The sequence below is a fragment of the Pseudorca crassidens genome, chromosome 11, assembly GCF_039906515.1.
Source record: "Pseudorca crassidens isolate mPseCra1 chromosome 11, mPseCra1.hap1, whole genome shotgun sequence".
Lineage (NCBI taxonomy): Eukaryota > Metazoa > Chordata > Mammalia > Artiodactyla > Delphinidae > Pseudorca > Pseudorca crassidens.
Genome location: NC_090306.1, coordinates 9,300,451 through 9,324,408, shown reverse-complemented (window position 1 = coordinate 9,324,408; position 23,958 = coordinate 9,300,451). Strand labels below are relative to the sequence as shown.

Genomic DNA, 23,958 nt, shown 5'->3' with positions numbered 1-23,958 from the left:
GTCTAGATGCTGGATAGCCCCCTAAAATGCCAGCTATCCATGACAGAACATTTTGTAAGTGAATGGTCATAGGATTAGTCCATATTTTTGCTGTACTTTGAATACTGTATTTTTTTTCCTTTCTCATGTTGAAAGAATGAATGGAGTGTGATGATAGATATAAAAGAAGATAGTTACTAGAAATATAAATTTTATAACTGGAATGGGCCTTAGGAATTATCTAAGCCAATCTAAAGAAGAAAATACTGATTATAAGAGTAATGCCATTCGCTGAGAAATCATCTTTACTCCTGTTAGTGAAACCAGTTTCTACCCCCATTAGTCCTCATAAAGAAGCTGCTGTATAAAGTAGAGAACAACACCCTTGTAGTATCATCAGTGACACGTTTATTTGGTCTTTGTGCTGCAGTGTCAGGGCACAGTGCAGTTCAGTAGAAGCAGGTAAGGTGAGCTAGAGATGTGAACTGAGTACTCAAGGGCAAGGGCAAGATTCTCCTCAAAAACTAATTTTGGGATTCCTGTAATACATCAGACATGTAATTGAAGTCCTCATAGGGCACGACTGAAATAATTTTACCTTTATTCTCTTCACCAGGCCATTAAAAAAAAAAGTCAGTGAAGCTCTATGTGTAGTTTTTAGGTTTGAGCAATGGGATATTCTAGTATCTGAGGTGACCTAATAGCAAAATGTGCATAGAAGAGAGACTAATTATATATTTATTAGGTATAAGCCAGTTTTAAATTTAGGGAAATAATGTTGTATAATAAAGCTTTATAGGTATTGCTATGGGAATCTGTACAGTGGAGAGAGTTATCAGTTTTACTCGGGCGGCTATTTCAGGTTGGTGCTTTCTAGCTGAGCAGTTGTTGGCCAGAGGAACAAGGTATGGAAATGGGTAATAGTTCTTAGTCAGTAGGGACACTGTGTGCCAAACTCTGTCCTGCCATTCATTGCACATTCAAGGAATAACAAATAGCTTGTAACTGGAGCATAGTATAGGAATAAGGGTATACACATTAAAATAAAATTCTACCTGTATTTTTCAAGGATGTGGTCTCTGTAATAAGACCCACATACAAGATTCTGGTCCAGGAGCAGGTGAATGCAGATCATTATTAAACTTTGGAGTACTGACTATAAATATGCTTGCCATTATATTAGATGGTTTTAGGATAGGGGATACAACTATGAATAAAACAAGGGCCTGGAATCTAGAGGCGTGGGAAACGTGTAAACAGTCCTGGTTATCATATGTGTTTGAGATGTACAGAGCACTGGAGGAGCACAGAGGAGGGTGTGCTTGAGGGAGTCATGAAACGCTTTCACCAAGGTGTGGTGACATTTGAACTGTCCTGAAGAATCAGGGTGTGTATGAGTGTCTAGAAGGAGGAGGGTGGCATTCCAGACAGTTAATATATCATTTTTATTATACTTAAAGGAGCTCAAAATGCATCACCTTGTTTTCTTCAGAAAGAGGAATGTGGATAACAGCAATTTGTCAAAATTGCTATAGTTAACATTTTCTTCGGTAAGAGTAGGGAATTAAATTGATTTAGCGTGCTGTTTATTTCAGGCTTATAAGCTATACCTTCCAGTAGTGTTATATCAATGTTGTTTCTGAATGAAATATATTCTTAGTATTGTGTCCACTAACTCTTAAATTTGTCAGCTAGACTGGGTGCCTAAGGATCATTTTTCTCCAGGATAATCAGTTTATACATGCACATGCAGAATTCCATTATGATGCATATTGTCAGAGCAAGGTTGTATTTAATAGAACCCATGGTCTTTCCTGTTCCTCAATAATAGAATCTTTTCTTTTGATTTGGTTACTGTATATTCTCTGTAAAAACAAATCATCCAAAACAAATGCTTTCATTATCTTCCAGTAATCACCACATATAGTTAAAATATGATACTAACACAAATAATCAAGGAGAGGGAAAACACGGGAAGTATAGCAGATTTCTTCACATTTTTTTTTCCTCTTTGTATTGGGTTGGCCAAAAAGTTCTTTCCGGTTTTTCCGTAGGACGTTATGATAGTTCTGTCAGGAAAGATATTATTGAATTCTCCAACCTTTTCTTCACTGAAAAGCCTAACCTACTATAATCAAAGTAAAACAGAACTGGTTCAGGGATGAGGAAGGCGAAGGGTGTATGAATTCTGCATGACCCTTTTCTTTTCACTTTCATTAAGTCAGAATTTTTTTCACTGGCTTTAGTCCCAGTGATTTTAGAAACTTTCTCAAAACAAATTTTATGGCAAGAAAATGTTTTTGAGGATCCATGGCTCTTTATAGTTAGATTTTACCTTAACATCTGTCACATCATGTTCTTAGAATGTGGCATGACTCTTGCTTACACTTTGGGGTTGGCTTGGTTTTATATGCAACTCTTAATTGTAGTTTCTTTTGCCTTGTTACTATAGTCCAAGTGCATTGACTGGTAACATCCTTTTTATTTTATTTTCTGTCCAACTCTTCCTTAATTTTTACACTATTTTTTTTTGTTACTCTTTTGGCTGGTTCTTTGGATATAGAAGGAAGAACAATGATGTCAGTGTGCTCGTTTCATCTTTTTCTGAACTCAGCATGTTGCCCCCTAAACTCTGTCTCTATTCCGTATTTTGTTGAATGACACCAATATGGACTTACTCACATTTGCCAAATCTTGGGAGCCATCCTAGTCTGTCCTTTATCTTTCTTCTCCCTTGTTGATCCATTCCTCAACTTTTATCTTCATCAGTTCTCATTTGGAATATCTGAGTTTTGTTCCTTACTTCTCTTTCTCTAATTTCTTCCCCCTCTAGTCAGTCCCTCAGTATTATCAACAGTGATTTGTAAAAGGATAATCTTTTGTAATTTGTAAAAGGATAATAAGCACTTTACTTTTCTGCTTACTAGTCTTAAGTAACTTCTCATCCCTTATAGGCTATGCAGTCCAAGCTTCTTAGCACAGCAAAATAGATCCCATCTGTGGGACTTTTGTTGCCTTGTGTCCTCCACAATACACAGTATCCTGCAGCTCTGCTGATCTTGCTATTTCTCAAATATGTCATGACTTTTTGTGTCCTTTGCATAAGCTGTGTCTTCTTCCTGGAACACTGTTTCCCATTTTGGCAACTGCCTAAATAAAAGTATTACTTCCTCTGGTGAGCTTTTGTTGAGAACTCTTACATTCACTGGCTCGATTGGGTATCAATTCCCAGTCCTCTTACAGCAGCCTGTTCATACCTCTCTTGATAATAGTTAATCATTCCTTGCCTGGATTGCAAGTTTCCTAAGGACAGTAGTTTTGCCTTGCTTATTTTTGTATTACCATGTCAAGCATGATGCTGAGCTCCTAATAGGTGGTCAGAACATTAAAAAAATTAAATAGTATCTTGGTAACTTATAAAATATTTGTGTTTTTCTGCTGCCTGTTCCTCTTTCCGTTTCTGTATTAAGTATGTAATGAGTTTTTAGCTTAAAGTTTAATTAAATAACAAATGCAAATGTTCAGTATTTATAGATGAAATTTATTACTTTAAATTTTAAATATTTGAACAAATGAAAATACCGGCAAGCTTCAATTAAAAATTCTAAATTTTTATCAGATTCTCACCTGACAGATTTCTGTTTCATTTGTTGTAGTTGAAGCCTTTACCTGAATGTGACCCGTGAAGTAACATGACATGATATATTTCTTAGGGTTGAGTACTGGAAGAGTTATTTATTAGCTTTGAGCAGTGGCATGCATATAATTTTATTTATTACTAAAATTCTTGTTGAGCTGACTAATTCATTTGTGACAACTTTTTATTACACCGTAAACTAGACACTGAGTTCTTGTAAGTTTAGTGCTTCTTTAGACAAGCTTATTGGCAATCGTGAGACCTATGTAAATTATATTATACAGGAAGGACAACGGCACTTATTTGTTATATCCATTTGATAGTGTGCAAATTGCTTATGGTCAGCCCATATGAGTTCTTCATAATTTGTCTACAAACTGTGATAAGTATTAGAGCACAGTGAAACAAGCTATAGGAGCACATAGGAGGGAGTAACTCTACTTTGTCTAGGCAAGCTAGGAAAGGCTTCTACAGAAAAGAAGCTACCTTTGCATTAACTTTAAAATAGTCTCTTGGGGGCTTCCCTGGTGGCGCAGTGGTTGAGAGTACGCCTGCTGATGCAGGGGACACAGGTTCGTGCCCTGGTCCAGGAAGATCCCACATGCCGCGGAGTGGCTGGGCCCGTGAGCCATGGCCGCTGAGCCTGTGCGTCCGGAGCCTGTGCTCCGCAACGGGAGAGGCCGCAGTGGTGAGAGGCCCGCGTAATGAAAAAAAAAAGTCTCTTGATTCTTATTTGTGTTATAAGCAACTTTCTTGAGATATAATTTATATGCAAAAAATGTATATTTTAGCATTTATAGCTTGATGAGTTTTGATAAATGTATCAACCATTATCTCCAGAAAAACCCCATTTTATCACATCACTCCAGAAAGCTGCCTTAGTCCCTTTCAAGTCAGCTCCTACTTTCACCACGATAACTACTGATCTGATGTCTGTCACTATAGATTAGTTTTGCTGAATCTAAAACTTCATATAATGGAGTCATTCTGTAGGTACTCTTTTGAGTCTGGGTTATTTTGTTTACCATTATTTAAAAAAATACATCCTTGTTGAATATGTGAGTAGTTATTTTACATTGTTGAGTAGTATTCCATTTTATGAATATACCAGAGTTTGTTAATCATCCTATTGACGGGCATTTGATTTATTTCCAGTTTTTGGTTATTATGAATAAAACTTCTGTGAACTTACATGTATAGATCATTGTGTGGGTATGTTTTTATTTCTCTTGAGTAAATACCTAGAACTAGAATTACTGGTTCATAGGGTTAAGTGTACATTTAATTTTGTAAGAAGCTGCCAAACTATTTTCTGAAGTGATTATACGAGCAGTGTATGAGAGTTCCAGTTGCTGTATCCTTACCAACACTTGGTATTGTTGGCCTTTTTAATGTTAGCCATTCTAGTGGGTGTGAAGTGATATCTTATTACTGATTTAATTTTCATTTCCCTGATGATTGATGAGATTGAGCATCTTTTTATGTGCCAATTGGCCATTTATGTATCTTTTGTGAAGTATTAAATGATGCCTTCTACCCATTAAAAAAGTTAAAGTAAAATTTGCACACAGTAAATTTACACTTTTTTGGGTGGCAGTTCTGAATTTAGACAAATGCTTACATTTGGGTAATCACTACCATAATTAAAATATAGAACAATTCCACGACCCCCCAAAATATATTCTTGGCTTTTTGTTATCAACCTTTCCCTCCACCTGCAGCTCTAGGTAACCACTGATGTGTTTTCGGACTCTGTACAGTTTTGTTTTTTCCAGAATGTAACATAAATGGAATCATGTCGTGTAGTGTTTGAATCCAGCTTCTTTCTCTTGCCGTAAAGCATGTGAAGTTTATATGTGTTTATTGTGTATTTCAGTGGTTCTTTTTTTCCTAAAAATATAAACATTTATTAAATTATAACACAGAGAAAATGTGCAAATCATATATATAAAGCAAATTAAGTTTATAAATGTGAACACACCGATGTGAACAGCATATAGATAAGAAAAGAGTACAATACCAGCATTCTAGAAGTCCCCTCATTCTCTACTCCTTCCCCCAGAAGTAACCATTATTCTGACTTCTAACAGCTAAAATAGTTTTCCTTTTTTTTTTTTGCACTTTTATTTTTATTACAGTGGTTCTTTTTATTAATCCTGAGAGTATTCTGTTGTTCGAATGTACCATAGTTTATCCATTCCCCATTTGAAGAATATTCAGTAGTTTTTGGTGACTATGAATACATCTGCTATAGACATTTTCATACAGGTTTTTGTGTGAATACGTATTTAATTTCTCTTGAGTAAATACCCGAGAGTGGGGTTACTAGATCTTATGGGAATGTTTAACGTAAGAAACTGCCAAACGGTTCTCCAAAGTAGATGTGCCATTTTGCATTAACACTAGCAGTGTACAAGAGTTTCAGTTGCGCTGCATCTTTGCTAGTACTTTGTACTGTCCATTTTTTAAAGTTTAGCCATCTTACTAGATCTGTAGTGATATCTCACTATAGTTTTAATTTCATTTCCGTGATGAATAATTATGTTGACTGTCTTTTTGTATGCTTATTTGCCTTTGTATGTCTTTTGTTGATGTGTCTGTTCAGATCTTTTGCCCAGTTTTTAATTGGGTTGTCTTATTGAGTTTTAGGAGTTCTTCATACATTACAGATATAAGTCCTTTGTCAGATATATATAATGTACTACAACAGATTGAACACGGAAAGCTCAGATTTTGTTATTGGCAACAAATTGAAGTGACAAGGTCATTCCACGTATTTCCAAGAAAGTATCTGCCTGATACCTAAGTTTTATTAACCATAGTTTGTCATTCTTTTTTTTTTTTTTAAAGTAAACATGGTGTTCCATGAAAAAAGCAGCTAGCTCAGTTGGCCAAGTGCTTTTTCTCAAGACAACCATTCTACATTCATATGCAGCAAAAGTACTTTCTCTGTAGATCCTATTTTGTCACACAGAATATTAAATGTGTAATCAGAGGTCAAGCTCTAATGAAATTAATAATTTTCTGCCTTACCAATGTCATTGTTCATTGAGACTGACTTTTCTTTTGTATGTGGTGAAGAATAAATATAGTGACTGTTAGTACAGTTGGTTGCCACTCCCTGCAGTCTTACCCACCATTGCTTTTGGACTATCAGTGCAAATATCAGCACAGGTAGGTAGTTCAGGGTAATCTGTGCAATTCAAAAAAGTTATTCAACACAGAATATTTCAGCACCACTTACATTTATTGTTGTAAACATTCACATAGAAGATCTTTGATGATTAGTTGGTACTGACACGTGATGAACAAACAAAACAGTAAGTCCGGCCATATCCTTAAATTTAGTCATATATAAGGCAAAAGCACAGTTTCTTAGATGACATTAACTTCCATCTTCATGTTTGCAGCTAAATTTTAATTTTCTGTTACTGTAGCTTTGGAAATTGGCGGCACTATGATTTCTTTTATTGGTTTTTCCTCTGGGAGGAATTCAGTAATGTTGACTGGAGAAAGCTTTATGAGTCTCTGTTTTTGTGAGTTTCTCCAGCTGGAAAGCTGTAATAAACATTGTTTGGCTTTTAATGAGGTCATATTTACATTTAAACTCTGCAATTCATTTTTCTTTAAACTCTGAATGATTGTCTCAATGCCTCAGCTTAACTGGAACCATAATACTATTCACAAAAAGATAGCGTGTATAAGCCAATGGAAAGATTGCTTTTGTAATACTTTTTCATTTACAGTTTTGCTCAGGGTCTTGGAGTAGATTTCATCCCTTCTTAGAGTCAGAGAACTCTCTCTGATAGATCAGTATCATGTTTTTTAACATCTTTAAATGTAGGCAGTATAGCTGTGGGTTGAAGAAGTGAGTTTTCTCATCTCTCCTTTATAAGCCAGTGGTCCATTCTTAAATACTAGACAAATATAAGTAAATTTTCTTTTATTTTAAAATAGAATACTAGTAAATTTCAAAATAAAAACAGTTTAAAATAAAAACTTAAAGTTAAGAAATATTGTAAAACAAAGCAGTGTATTTGCTCCTTGATGTGTTTTTGCTCTGGGCACAGTAAAATTTCAAGACTTCAAAAGTAACAAGTTTTTAGATGATAATGAGGTACAGAGATTATAGCAGGTATAATCAAATGTAGCTAGTAAGAGTGCAAAAGTGCTGGGAACTGAGTTAATCTCGGAACATAGTTATTTCCAAAACCTACCTTAGAAGCTTATGGAAAATATAATAGGTATACATTCCATGAGCCATCAGGGTGAAGTCATCACCACACCTTATATGTATCCATGAAAAACCTCCAGGATGAAAGTGAACAAGGCTAAATAAATACATAAAACTTAGCAATATTATGAAAACAGTTTTGACCCTGTAGACCTCCTGAAAGGATTCCGAAGATCTCCAGGGATCTTTTTTTTTTTTTAAATAACTTTATTTATTTATTTATGGTTGCGTTGGGTCTTCGTTGCTGCGCGCGGGCTTTCTCTAGTTGTGGCGAGCGGGGGCTACTCTTCGTTGCGGTGTGCGGGCTTCTCATTGCAGTGGCTTTTCTTGTTGCGGAGCATGGGCTCTAGACGCATGGGCTTCAGTAGTTGTGGCATGCGGGCTCAGTAGTTGTGGTGCATGGGCTTAGTTGCTCCACGGCATGTGGGATCTTCCTGGACCAGGGCTCGAACCCGTGTCCCCTGCATTGGCAGGCAGATTCTTAACCACTGAGCCACCAGGGAAGTCTGTCCAGGGATCTTTGGATCACACTTTGAGAACCACTGCCCTAGGGTGTGGTCTGGATTCAGCCCTTTGAGGTGTCTCAGCTGAATGTCCAGTGTGGTGTTGATGCTCTTTACTCTGTCTTGGCAGAACATGTAAGACCACCCGCATTGCTTGACTTCTGGCATTTTAGTTCTGTTCTCAACCTGATAATCCTTGAGGATCCTGAGCGTGCACAGCCTGGTTCTTGGTCCAAGGACTCATGGGGATCCCCCATGAGTCCCCCCCACCCACACCAATGTAACTTTCTCCTCTTTGGGGCCCTGCAGATTCCAGTCTTTTCTTTTCCCCAAATTCTCTCTGCCTCTTTAAGCTTGTTGAGACCACTGTTCCTAATTTCAGTTTCAGCTTTCCACACTTTGGTTGGGGAGTTGTCACTAGGTTGAGTCAGGGTGATTTTTGGAGCTCACCTGGTGAGTTTCCTTTGTCTCATGGTTTGTGGTCTCGTGCCACCTTATTTTCAGTTCCTAGAACAGCTGCCTCATATATTTTGTTTAATTTTATGATTATTTATAGCTATCTCAGTAGAAGTTAATGTGTAATAGCTGCAGTTTTGTGAGTTAATTATTGATGGTGGTTATTAGCTTTTTAAATTAGGGTGGAGTAAAATAGTATGTGCGAAAACATAGGGACAAAAAACTCAGGGTGTCTTTTGGGAAGAGCATGTAGTCGCTGTGTTTAGAGTAGGGTCAACAAAGGCAGGCCTGCATTAGCTCATTCCCCTGGGTTCTTAGTAGAAGTCATTGACTAAAAATCACTGAGTTTCCCCCCACAGCTTTGACTAGGCTTCACAGCCTTTATGAACAGAGTACCATACCAAGTCACTCATGGTTGGCTGTTAGGGGAAGGAAACAATCTGTCAACTTGGGGCTCTAACTGTAGGATTCAAGGTAGGGAACACGAGGTGATGAAACTAGGAATTTAGGCTAGGCCTAAAGAATGGCTGTAACTTGCCTCAATTTTGCTTCCCTTTTCCCTTCCTAATGCTACTATTTCCATATATATATAACACGTTTATATGTTACAAGCCCAATAAAACAAGTTTATAATTACTTTTTTGTGCAGTTGTCTTTTTAATCCATTAAGAGAAGAAAAGGGAAAAATATATTTATACTGTCTTTTATAATTACCTACATAATTATCTGTATGAGTACTGTTTGCTTCTTCATGTGGATTTGAGTTAACATCTAGGTCACTTCTTTTTTGCCTGAAGAATATCTTTGGTATCTCTTGTAAGGCAGATCTGCATGCCACAAATTCTCTCACTTTGTTTATCTGGGAATGTCTTTATTTCACCTTCATTTTGGAAAGATAGTTTAGCTGTATGTAGGATTCTTGGTTGACATTTTAATTTCTTTTAGTGTGTCATCCTACTGCTTTCTGCCCTCCATTGTTCTGATAAGAAATCAGCTCTTAGTTATATTGTGGTTTCTTTGCAAGTGATGAGTTGATTTTCTTAGTGCTCTCGATTCCTTTGTCTTTCAGCAGTTTAACTGATGTGTATAGTTGTATATCTCTGTGTTTATCATACTTGGAGTTTATTAAACCTCATGGATGTATGGGCTAGTATTTTAAAAATCAAATTAGGGAAGTTTTTGGTCATGATTTATTTGAAATATTGGAACCAAAGTACAATGATCATATTTAGGAAATTAACATTAGTACATTTCTATTACAGAATTTGACATGCTGTCAAATTTTGCCAGGTTTCCCAATAATGTCTTTGTAGCATATTCCCCAACTGATCAGTACAGGATCATACACTTTATATAGTTACTGTGTCTCTCTTTGTTTATTTATTTTTCTTTCTTTTGGCTGCTTTGGGTCTTAGTTGCAGCACGCGGGATTTTTTTGTGGAGGCATGCGGGATCTTTTTCGTTACTGCGTGGTCTGTTGGAGCTTCTCTCTAGTTGCGGCTTGGGGGTTTTCTCTTCTCTAGTGGTACGTGGGCTTTGTAGTTTGTGGCACGTGGGCTTAGTTGCCCCGCGGCATGTGGGATCTTAGTTCCCCAACCAGGGATCGAACCCGCGTCACCTGCATGGAAGGTGAATTCTTTACCACTGGACCACCAGGGAAGTCCCTTACTGTGTCTCTTTATTTTCCTCCTACCTAGCTTAGTTCATCTGCCTTTCTTTGACTTTTATGACCTTGATATTTTCAAAGGCAGTTGTTTTGTAGAATGTTTTTTAATTTGGTACTCTCTCTTTCCTTAATAATTTTATTCAGGTTATGCATTTTGGGACAGAAATAATATGTAAGAGAATATACATAAAAGAGATGGTATGGGGGCTTCCCTGGTGGCGCAGTGGTTAAGAATCCGCCTGCCAATGCGAGAGACATGGGTTCGAGCCCTGGTCCGGGAAGATCCCACATTCTGCACAGCATCTAAGCCCGTGCGCCACAACTACTGAGCCTGCACTCTAGAGCCCGCGAGCCACAACTACTGAGCCCGTGTGCCACAACTACTGAAGCCCGCGCACCTAGAGCCTGCGCTCCCAACAAGAGAACCCACCACAATGAGAAGCCCACGCACCACAACAGAGTAGCCCCTGCTCACCACAACCAGAGAAGAGCCCGCGTGCAGCAATGAAGACCCAACACAGCCAAAAATAAAATAAAATAAATAAATTTATATATAAAAGAAGATGGAATGTTCTTCCCAGCATATCACATATATGATGCCAGTGTTGATGATGTTAATTTAGATGATGTGGATAAGGTGGTGTCCACCAAGTTTATTTTCTCTAAAGTTACCATTTTCCCCTTTGTCATTAATAAATATTTTGTGGGGAGATACATTGAGACAGTGTAAGGTATCCTTTTTGCCAAAGAAACTGATCAGATGGTTTTTGCGTCCTGATGATGCTTGTCTTGAATCAGTTATTACCATCATGGTGGCAAAAAGATAGATGCTTAAAATTTCGATAACGGTTTCTAGGAGTTTCAGTTTTAGTGTTCCTGAGAGAGCTTTCTTTATCCAATAGTGATAATTATAAGATACTTGGTGGTTAACCTGCTTATGTCATGGGTTTATTTTTCATGATTTTTAGGTTCATGTACTGGACAGACTGGGGAGAAGTACCAAAGATAGAACGTGCTGGAATGGATGGTTCAAGTCGCTTCATTATAATAAACACTGAAATTTACTGGCCAAATGGATTAACTTTGGATTATAAGGAACGGAAGCTTTATTGGGCAGATGCAAAACTTAATTTCATCCACAGATCAAATCTGGATGGAACAAATCGGTAAGATTACCTTATAAATTTATTTTTAAACTTTAAGTCAACCCTGTGATATCTTGATGTAGTAATCAAATTATAAAGCTTAATTTTATTAAGAAGTTAGCATATTTTTGGCTTAACTGTCAAAGGGGAAGAAGAATAGATTTTTAGTTTGCTTTTTAAAAAGGTAATGACATTTCTCATCTATCTTGGTGGCACTTAGAATTTATGGGTTGTATTTTCTCCTTCTTTACTCTGAGCTAATTTAGTTCTGCAGTGGTTCTCAACCAGGGATAGTGCTTCCATTCTCTTCCAGAGTGTTTGGAAATGTGTGGAGAATTTTGGTTAACACTGGGATTGGGAGTACTACTAGCATTTTAGTTCCTGGGGGGCCAGAGATGCTAAACATCCTGTAATGTGCTGGGCACCTAATGTGACAAAGAGTCATCCTGTTCAGACTTACCCACCTCCCAGGTGCTGTTTGTGGAAGCTCATTTGATAAGTCTGTAGACCAGGACAGGGTTGGCCAACTTTTTCTGCGAAGGGCCAGATCGTAAATATTTTAGGCTTTGTGGGCCATGTCTCTGTTGCAGCTATTTACCTCTGCTGTTGTGGTGTGAAAGAAGCTATATATAATAGCTAAGGGAATGGGCATGATTGTGTTCCAGTAAAACTTTTTTTGAGCCATTGGACTCTAGTTTGCTGACCCCTAGACTAGGAGAAAACCTACTGCATGTATGCTATACCTCAGTATTCACAGAAGACAAAGTTATAATACATAAACATGGAATTTCTATTCAGATCATGTTCAGATTAAAAAAAAATTTTTTTATTGAAGTATAGTTGATTTACAATGTTGTGTATGTTCAGATTTTTAAAAAATATTTATTTATTTATTTATTTAGGCTGCGTTGGCTCTTTGTTGCTGTGTGTGGTCTTTCTCTAGTTGTGGTGAGCAGGCTTATCATTGTGGTGGCTTCTCTTGTTGCAGAGCATGGGGTCTAGGCATGTGGGCTTCAGTAGTCATGGCATGTGGGCTCAGTAGTTGTGGCACACAGGCTTAGTTGCTCCATGGCATGTGGGATCTTCCTGGACCAGGGCTCAAACCCGTGTCCCTAGCATTGGCAGGCGGATTCTTAACCACTGTGCCACCAGGGAAGTCCTGTTCAGATTTTTAAAAATACTTTATATATTCTTGTGTTTGGAAGATTATTTAGGTTTCTAGTGGTCTCATTCTAAAACCTTAGTAGAAGCAGGGAGCCTTAGGTAGTTGAAGGAATTTTTAAAAGTGTACACATTTGTAACTTATCTGAATTGTGAGTCAGGAATCATTTATAAGTGTTGAAAACCAGGAAAGATTTAAAGAATATATTAAAGTGAACTTTTTAAAATCATGGAGTGAGAGAATTTTTTGCCTTGTTGCAAAAAAGAATGAAATGACTCACAACAGGATGGTTTAAAAAATAATTAGAAATAAGTGTCAAAAAAAGTGATAAGTATATGATGAATATAACAACATAATTGCTGTGTTTGAACTTCAAATTTGTCTTTGAGAGGGATACTAGGAAGTGAATATGGCCACTCTGTAGGTTTTTGACTCTCTCAGAATACCCCCCAAAAAACCAATGGAACAAGATAGCAAATCTGAATACTTACCGTAAAGTTAACCTCAGGCATCCAGAAATGAAAGCAGGTAAGGGCAGACCACTAACAGCCACAAGACCTCCATAGTATTACTGTCTGTGCAAGAGTAAGCTGAGGGAGTGAGTAAAGTATTTCACTGAACTTAAAAGCAGGGGACCTCCAAAATAGCCCCAGCTATTTACTAGACAGTGTAGTGGGCTATATTAAGAGCAGTAGCTGAAATGAGAGTGGGGGGTTGCCCACTCCAATATGAGGCAAGTGCAGTGTGTCCGTGGTAAAGACAGAAGAGGACAGAGCAGTCTGGCTCCAGAGAATTCTCAAAACAGACCTGCTAGAGTTCTCTACCAGGACAGGGTACTACAGAGTAGAGACAAAGTTGAATAGAATAGCATCAAAATTCAGCACAGTAGGGAAAATTAAGGAATGAAAGGAGAAGGAAAGAGAAGGTTCAGATAAGGATGGGCAGAGGAAAAGCTGGGATATCTCAGAAAGGGAGCTACCATATTTTTTAACATGTGAAAACAGAAGAGTGAATTCTGTAAAGTTAGAAAAACTACGCTGAACACCACTATGTTCTAAAAGTTCAGGAAAACTAATTTCACATAAATAGAAACATAAAAATATCAAGGTATAAAATCCCATTTAAGGTTACTATGAAGAATATCTTATATTTATAACAGTATTTTAAGCTAATAACAGCTAAACTTTAAATGCGTACTTAGGGACTTCCCTTGCCGTCCAGTGGTTAAGACTCCACGCTTCCACTGCAGGGGGCTCGGGTTCAATCCCTGGTTGGGGAGCTAAGATCCCGCGTGCTGCGCGGTGCGGCTAAAAAGAAAAACCAGAAAACAAACAAACAAAAACAAACCATGTACTTAAACTCTACATTTTTTCTCCCACATTTAGTGTTTGTGATGTCACAATGCATATCTTTATACCTTGTGTATCCATTAACACATTATTATAGTTAGTTTTTACTACTTTCGGTTTTCAGTGATTTGCTCACCACCATTACAGCATTAGAATATTCTGAATTAACCCTATATTTATCTTTACCAGTGAGATTTATACTTTCATATGTTTTCCTGTTACTAATTAGTACTCTTGTTTCATCTTGAAGAAGTACCTTTAACATTTCTTTTAAGGCCGATACAGTGGTGATGAACTCCTTCAGCTTTTGCTTGTATGGAAAACTCTTTATCTCTCTTTTCATTCTGAAGGACAGCTTTGCTGGGTACAGTATTCTTGGTTGGCAGTTTTTTCTTTCAGCACTTTGACTGTATCATGTCACTCCCTTCCGGCCTGCAAGGTTTCTGCTGAAAAACCTACTGATAGTCTTATGGGGGTTCCCTTGTGTGAGACAGCTTGTTTTTTCTCTTGCTACTTTCAAGATTCTCTCTTTGTCTTTAACTTCTGACATTTTATTTATAAAGTGTCTTGGTGTGGGTCCTTTTGGATTCATCTTTTTTGGAAGTTTCTGGGCTTCCTGGATCTGGATGTCTGTTTATTTCCCCAGGTTGGGGAAGTTTTCAGCCATTATTTTGGGATAAGCTTTCTTCCCCTTTCTCTCTATCCTCTCCTTAGGGGACCACTGTCATGCAAATAGTAGTCCACGTGATGGTGTCTCATAAGTCCCTTAAGCTATTTTCACTTTCTTTTATTGTTTTTTCTTTTTGCTTCTCTGGCTGGATGAATTCTACTGCCCTGTCTTTGAGTCTGCTGACCCTTTCTTCCGCTTGATCTAGTGTACTCTTGTACCCCTCTATTGAATTCTTTATTTCAGTTACTGCATTCTTCGGCTCTCTGATTTCTGTTTGGCACTTCGTTCTCTTTTAATTTTTGTTGTTGTTGTTGAAATTCTCACTTTGTTCATGCATTGTTCTCCTGACGTCAGTGAGCATATTTATGATGGTTGTTTTGAACTCTTAATCACGGAAATTATGTATCTTTGTTTCATTATGAAGTCTGTTTCTGTAGGGGTTTTTTTGGTTTGTTTGTTTGAAACATATTCCCTTGATTCTTCATTTTCCTTGACTCTCTGTGTTGGTTTCTGTGCATTAGATAAAACAGCCACCTCTCCCAGTCCTGACAGAGGAGGAGTCTTGTGTAGGATATGAACCTTAGCATTCAGCTTGGCCTGAGCTCTTGGTTGTCTCTCAAACCTTTGTGATTGTCCAAGCTGGCTTCTTTGTTCTTCTTGCTCCCAGTAGTTGAGTGTGTGCCAGGATTTGTCAAGTGTTCCATAGAGGAGGATTGCAGTTGGTACCTAGGTGAAGGCTGTTTGGAAGTCAGACCCCCAGGCAGCAGGGAATATACATGTAGTTTGAGCCCTTCTATGGAGAATCTCGGAGACAGGCTTTTTTTGCCTGCTCCTTCTGCTCTGGACCCAGCTTATAGCTGTGAAAGAGGTTCCTCCTGTACCCATTAAAAACTGCTTCGTTGTTTGCCACAGTCCTGTGGGATTTGTCAGGGCAAGCCCTGTTGACTTTCAAAGCCAGGTGAGCCAGGGGCCCATTCTTTGAGTGGCATCCATGAAATCTGGGGTACCAGATGTGTGTACAAGCTGATTCTGTGTGGAAATACTGGAGATTTGGAGTGGGCTAGTGGGAGAAGGCAGAGGCGGTATCTGCTGGCTTCCCTGGTCTCCTAGGAGGATTGCAGTTAGCCCCTGGATGTCTGCCAAGTTAGGAGCATGAGCATTAGACAGCAGCTTTTAAAGTATGAAAATAGACCTCTTTTAGGGAAAGACTGGGAGATGAGCAATTCTGACTGCTCCCTCTGTGCTGAGCTCTGCTGGGCTCGACATCTTATGTAAGCCTAATGGGAATCGAAAACAAAAACCTGTCATAGATATACAAAAGATTAATAGAAAAATCATCAAATCACAAAGAGAGGAAGAGAAGAAGGGAACAATTGAAATACACAACAGCCAGACAGCAACAGAATGGCAATAGGAAGCCTATACCTATCAATAATTACTTTATATGGAAATGGACTATATTCTGCAATGAAAACATGTAGAGTAGCTGAATGGATAAAACACAAGACTCACTGTATGTTGCCTGCAAGAGACTCACTTCAGCCATAAGGAAACACACACTTTGAAAGTAAAGGGATGGAAAAATGTGTTCCATATGAATGGAAACTGAAAGAAAGCAAGGAAGCTATACTTATATGAAATAAAATAGATTCTAAGCTGCAGACTGTAACAAGAGACAAAAAAGGTGATTATTTAATGATAATGGAGTCAGTCCAAGAAGATATAATTTTGTTAATACACCCAGCATAGGAGCACCTCCATATATGATGCAAATATTAACAGGCCTGGAGAGAGTAATAGACAGTAATACAACAATAGTAGGGACTTCAGTACCTCACTTTCAGTAGTGGATAGATCACCCAGGCAAAAATCAATAAGCAAATATTGGACTTAAAGTACATATTAGACTAGGTGGACTTAAGAGATATTTAGAAACATTCCATCTAACAGCACCAGAATACACATTCTTCTAGAGCACACGTGGAACACTCTGGAGAATAGATTATATGTTAGGCCACAAAACAAGTCTTAATAAATTTAAGAAGGTTGAAATCATAACAGGTATCTTTTCTGACCACAGTGGTATGAAACTAGAAATCAGTTACAAGAAGAAAACTGGAAAATTATCACCTCATACCTGTTAGAGTGGCTTTTTTCAAAAAGACAAGAAATAACAAGTGTTGGTGAGGATGCGGAGAAAAGGGAACCCTTGTGCACTGTTGATGGGAATGTAAATTGGTGCAGCCACTGGGGAAAACAGTGTAGAAGTTCCTCAAAGAAAGAAAAATAGAACTACCATATGATCCAGCCATTCCACTTCTGGGTATATGAAGAAAACAAAAACACTTAACTTGAAAAGATACATACACCCCTATGTTCATTGCAATGTTTTTTACAGTCACCAAGATAAGGAAACAACCCATTGTCCATTGATGTGTTGGATGGATAAAGAAGATGTAGTATATATGTACAATGGAATATTATTCAGCCATAAAAAAGAATGAAGTATTGCTATTTGTGACAACATGAATGTATCTTGAGGGCATCATGCTAAGTGAAATAAGTCAGACAGAGAAAGAAATACCATATGATCTCACTTACATGTTGAATCTAAACAACAAACGAACAAAAAACCAAGCTCATAGATACAGAGAACAGATTGGTGGTTGCCATAGACAGGGTATGGGGGTTAGTGAAATGGTTGAAGGGAGTCAAAAAATACAAACTTCCAGTTATAAAATAAGTAAGTCCTGGGGATGTAATACACAGCATTGTGACTATAGTTAATAATACTGTTTTACGTATTTGAAAGTTACTAAAAGAGTAAATATCGGGCTTCCCTGGTGGCGCAGTGGTTGGGAGTCCGCCTGTGGATGCAGGGGACATGGGTTCGTGCCCCGGTCTGGGAAGATCCCACATGCTGCAGAGCAGCTGGGCCCGTGAGCCATGGCCGTTGAGCCTGCGCGTCTGGAGCCTGTGCTCCACAAAGGGAGAGGCCACACAGTGAGAGGCCTACGTACCGCAAGAAAAAAAACAAACAACTTACCAAAAAATAAAAGTTGAGAACCAGAAGCCTTCACTGGTGAATTCTACCAGACATTTGAAAAAGAATTAGTACCAGTCCTTCTCAAAGTCTCCCGAAAAATAGAAGAGGAGGGAACTCTTACAAACTCATTTTAAGTGGCTAGCATTACCTTGATATCAAAACCAAACAAGAAGCCTACAAGAAAAGAAAATTACAGGCAATATTCTTAATGAGTATAGATGCAAAGATCCTCAACAAAATACCAGCAAACTGAATTCAGCAGCACATTAAAAGGATCATATACCATGATCAAGTGGAGTTTATTCCAGGGATACAAGGATGGTTCAATATATGTAAATTAATCAATGTGATTCAGCACATTAACAAAATGAAGGATAAAAGAGATGTGATGATCATGTGATCATCTCAATAGGTGCAGAAAAAGCATGTGACAAAATTCAGCATCCGTTCATGATTAACTCTCAACGAAGTAGGTATAGAGGGAACATACCTCAACACAGTGAAAGCTATATATGACAGACCCACAGCTAATATCATATTCAAAAGAGGAAAGCTGAAAGTTTTTCCTCTAAGGTCAAAACAAGACAAGGATGTCCACTCTTGCCACTTTTATTCAGCATAGTACTGGAGGTCCTAGCCAGAGCAGTTAGGCAAGGAAAAGAAGAAAGGCATCTCAATAAAAAGGAAGAAATAAAGCTGTATTTGCAGATGATCTGATGTTATATATAGAAAATTCTAGAAACCACCACAAAACTGTTAGAACTAAAAACAAATTCAGTAACATTGCAGGATACAAAATCAGTATACAAAAATCAGCTATGTTCCTGTATGCTAATAATAAACTGTCAGCAAAATTAAGAATACCTTATTTACTATATCATCAAAAAGAATAAAATACCTAATATTAAGTTTAACCAAGGAGGTAAAAGACCTGTACACTGAAAACTATGACACTGATGAAAGAAATTGAAGAAGACACAAATAAATTGAAAGATATTTTATGCTCACAGATTAGAAAAATTAATTTGTTAAAACGTCTGTACTACCCAAAGCCAACTACAGATGCAGTGCAATCCCTTTCCAAGTTCCAGTGACATTTTTCACAGAAGTAGAACAAACAATTCTAAACTTTCTGTGGAATTACAAAAGACCACAAATAGCCAACGGAATCTTGAGAAAGAATAAAGCTGGAGGCATCACACTTTCTAACTTCAAACTGTATTACAAAGATGTAGTAATCAAAACGGTATGGTATTGGCATAAAAACAGACACATAGATCAGTGGAACAGAATAGAGAGCCCAGAAACAAACCCATGCATAATTGGTCAATCAATTTATGAGAGAGGAACCAGAATATCCGGTGGGGAAAGGATAGTGTTTTCAATAAATGGTTTGGGAAAACTGGATATCCACATGCAAAAGGATGAAACTAGATCCCTATCTTTTTTTTTTTTTTTTGCATTACACGGACCTCTCACTGTTGTGGCCTCTTCCATTGCGGAGCACAGGCTCTGGATGCGCAGGCTCAGCGGCTGTGGCTCATGGGCCTAGCCGCTCCACGGCATGTGGGATCTTCCCGGACTGGGGCACAAACCCGTGTCCCCTGCATCGGCAGGCGGACTCTCAACTACTGCGCCACCAGGGAAGCCCTAGATGCCTATCTTATACCACACACAAAATCAACTCAAGGTGGCTTAAAGACTCCAGTATAAGACCTGAAACTATAAAACTTTTAGAAAAGAACAGAGTGTAAGCTCCTTGACATTGGTCTTGGTTATGATTTTTTGTGTGTGTTTGACACCACAAGCAAACAGTATGGAGGCTCCTCAAAAAATAAAAAATATTAATTCCATATGATCCAGTAATCCCACTTCTGGGTATTTATCCAGAGGAAATGAGAACAGGATCCTGAGGAGATATCTGCACTTCTATGTTCATAGTAGCATTATTCACAGTATCCAATACATGAAACAATCTAAGTGTCTGTTAGCGGATGAATGGATAAAGAAGATGCGGTATATACACATTCAGTAGAATATTGTTCAACCGTGAGAAGGAAGGACATCCTGCTGTTTGTGGTAACATGCATGGACCTTGAGGCCATAATGCTCATTGAAATGACCCAGATAGAGGAAGACAAATATTACATGATATCACATATGTGTGGAATCTTTAAAGAAAAAAAAAAGTTAAACTCATAGAAACAAAGAGAAGAAAAGTGGCTGTCAGGAGATTGGAGGAAATAGGAAGGGGTTGGTGGAAGGGTGTAAACTTTCAGCTATAAGATGAATAAGGTCTGAGGATTTAGTATACAGTTGACTCTTTTTTTTTAATTTTTTTATTGTGGTATGCAGGCGCTCACTGCTGTGGCCTCTCCCGTTGCAGAGCACAGGCTCTGGACGCGCAGGCTCAGCGGCCATGGCTCACGGGCCCAGCCGCTCCGCGGCATGTGGGATCTTCCCGGACTGGGGCACACACCCGAGTCCCCTGCATCAGCAGGCGGACTCTCAACCACTGTGCTACCAGGGAGGCCCTACAGTTGACTCTTGAACCACATGAGTTTGAACTATGTGGGTCCATTTATGTGCAGGTTTTTAAAAATAAATATGTACTACAGTACTATATGATTTGTGCTTGGTGGAACCTCAGATATGGGAGTTCCAGCTGTAAAGTTATACACAGATGCAGGGGTTTACTTTAATCCCTGTGTTATTCAGGGGTCAGCTGTATAATATTGTGACAGTCGTTGATAACACTGTACTGTGTAATTGAAATTTGTTAAGAGAGTAGAACTTAAATGTTCTAACCAAAAACCCCCCCAAAACATGAAACCCTAAAAAGTAAAACAACCCCCCCCAAATGTGTGAGATGTGATAAATAACTAGATGAGGGGAGGGGTATTCTTTCACAATTTATATGTGTATCATATCATTACTATGTACACTTTATGTATCTTTCAAATTTGTTTGTTAATTATACCTGGAAAAAGCTGAACAACAAAAAAAGTGAGGAACAGAATAATGTCTTACATAAAAATCTCCCCAGAAAGATATGATCATAGAACACATTAAACCTCCATTTTAAAATGCACTATCACTAATTGAGACACCCGTATCACATGTCAAAGACCAACATAAATTAAAATTAGAAAGTTCAGAGATGAGATGCCAGAACTGAGGAAAGAATTATAAATAAAAGAAAAAAATGATTTCAGAAAAGCTAGCTAAACTAGAAGGGACACAAGAGTGAGTAAACAGAAAAGATCTTTAAACAGAAGTTGAAAAGGGGGAAAAGTTTAAGGACTAAAAAGAAATGTAAAAAATGAACAGGATTTGAGAGAAAGTAACATATTAAAGATAGGCAAAGAAGAAAAAACACATAGATAAAAGACTCTTAGGAAGATAACTTTTGTAAAGGAATAGGACAAATATGAGGAACTATAATTAAGGAAAAGGTTTTTAAAAGAAAATTTGAAATAACAGATAGAGAACCATATGTACCTGGTAATATAAGCTAAAGCTTATACAAGATGTAAGTAAAATCACTCTATAGAAAAAGGAAAATATTCCTTTAAGAATAAAATAAATGACTTTTTAAAAGGAAAACAAAATTAGATTCACATTAGGCTTTCTCACAGCAACACTCCCTGTCAGGATTAAATGGAATAGTATTTTTAAGATATTGAAAGTAAGAAGGTGTGAGCCAGTGATTTTTTTCCCCAGCAAAAGTGATTTTCCTTATACAAAGCCATAGACAAATTTTATTAACATGCAAGAAATCAAGAAATACTGTTTCCCTGAGTCATTCTGAAAATGGACTAGTGGCTGAGCTTTAGATAATCAAAATGATGAGCGATATAACAAAATAAGGCTTGGTGAAGAGCATCAAACATATAATTAACTTGTATTAAGACTAAACGAGGATTAAGATTGAGAGTACGGTATATAAGGTCTAGGTAATGTAGGTAGAGCACCACTCTAAGAAATAGAGTGAAGGGACTTCCCTGGCGGTCCAGTGGTTAAGATGCTGTGCTTCCACTGCAGAGGGCATGGATTCAATCCCTGGTCGGGGAACTAAGATTCCACATGCCTTGCAGAGCGGCCAAAAAAGAATAAATAAATAATAAAATAAAATAAAAGTTTAAAAATAGAGTGAAAGCGGTATTACATGCAAAAAATAATAACTAGAATTATGACTTATAACATTATACCAGAACATATAAGATTATTAGAAATTTCATGTAATGTCTGAAACATTTATATTAACATATTTCCATACAAATAACCCAAAGATAGTTTAGTATTAGTTTTTTTTTAATTTTAAAATTTAATTTAATTTATTTTTTTGTACAGCAGGTTCTTATTAGTCATCAATTTTATACACATCAGTGTACACATGTCAATCCCAATCGCTCAATTCATCACACCACCATCCCCACCCCCCTGCAGCTTTCCCCCCTTGGCATCCATACCTTTGTTCTCTACATCTGTGTCTCAACTTCTGCGCTGCAGACCGGCTCATCTGTACCATTTTTCTAGGTTCCACATACATGCGTTAATATATCATATTTGTTTTTCTCTTTCTGACTTCAGTCTGTATGACAGTCTCTAGATCCATCCACGTCTCAACAAATGACCCAATTTCGTTCCTTTTTATGGATGAGTAATATTCCATTGTATATATGTACCATATCTTCTTTATCCATTTGTCTGTTGATGGGCATTTAGGTTGCTTCCATGACCTGGCTATTGTAAATAGTGCTGCAGTGAACATTGGGGTGCATGTGTCTTTTTGAATTATGGTTTTCTCTGGATATATGCCCAGTAGTGGGATTGCTGGATCATATGGTAATTCTGTTTTTAGTTTTTTAAGGAACCTCCATACTGTTTTCCATAGCGGCTGTATCAATTTACATTTCCACCAACAGTGCAAGAGGGTTCCCTTTTCTCCACACCCTCTCCAGCATTTGTTGTTTGTAGATTTTCTGATGATGCCCATTCTAACTGGTGTGAGATGATACCTCATTGTAGTTTTGATTTGCATTTCTCTAATAATTATAGTGATGTTGAGCAGCTTTTCATGTGCCTCTTGGCCATCTGTATGTCTTCTTTGGAGAAAGGTCTGCTTAGGTCTTCTGCCCATTTTTGGATTGGGTTGTTCGTTTCTTTAATATTGAGCTGCATGAGCTGTTTATATATTTTGGAGATTAATTCTTTGTTGATTCGTTTGCAAATATTTTCTCCCATTCTGAGGGTTGTCTTTTCGTCTTGTTTATGCTTTCCTTTGCTGTGCAAAAGCTTTTAAGTTTAGTTAGGTCCCATTTGTTTATTTTTGCTTTTATTTCCATTACTCTAGGAGATGGATCAAAAAAGATCTTACTGTGATTTATGTCAGAGTGTTCTTCCTATGTTTTCCTCTAAGAGTTTTATAGTGTCCAGTCTTACATTTAGGTCTCTAATCCATTTTGAGTTTATTTTTGTGTATGGTGTAAGGGAGCATCCTAATTTCATTCTTTTACATGTAGCTGTCCAGTTTTCCCAGCACCACTTATTGAAGAGGATGTCTTTTCTCCATTGTATATGCTTGCCTTCTTTGTCATAGATCAGTTGACCATAGGTGCGTGGGTTTATCTCTGGGCTTTCTATCTTGTTCCATTGATCTATGTTTCTGTTTTTGTGCCAGTACCATATTGTCTTGATTACTGTAGCTTTGTAGTATAGTCTGAAGTCAGGGAGTCTGATTTCCTCCAGCTCTGTTTTTTTCCCTCAAGACTGCTTTGGCTATTCGGGGTCTTTTGTGTCTCCATACAAATTTTAAGATTTTTTTTCTAGTTCCATAAAAAATGCCATTGGTAATTTGATAGGGATTGTATTGAATCTGTAGATTGCCTTGAGTAGTATAGTCATTTTCACAATATTGATTCTTCCAATCCAAGAACATGGTATATCTCTCCATCTGTTGGTATCATCTTTAATTTCTTTCATCACTGTTTTATAGTTTTCTGCATACAGGGCTTTTGTCTCCCTAGGTAGGTTTATTCCTAGGTATTTTATTCTTTTTGTTGCAGTGGTAAATGGGAGTGTTTCCTTAATTTCTCGTTCAGATTTTTC

At 37.7% G+C, this 23,958-nt stretch overlaps 1 protein-coding gene across 3 annotated transcripts in view; it reads left to right on the top strand.

The window, feature by feature from the left end:
* The window catches only part of LRP6 (LDL receptor related protein 6), a 172,928-nt gene that overhangs the window by 58,878 nt on the left and 90,092 nt on the right, over nt 1–23,958 (top strand). For all 3 annotated transcript variants that reach the window (XM_067695713.1, XM_067695712.1, XM_067695711.1), the window contains one exon: nt 11,444–11,641. In XM_067695713.1, the coding sequence (XP_067551814.1) occupies nt 11,448–11,641 (194 nt within the window). In that variant the 5' untranslated portion in view covers nt 11,444–11,447. The remainder of the gene's footprint in view (nt 1–11,443; nt 11,642–23,958) is intronic.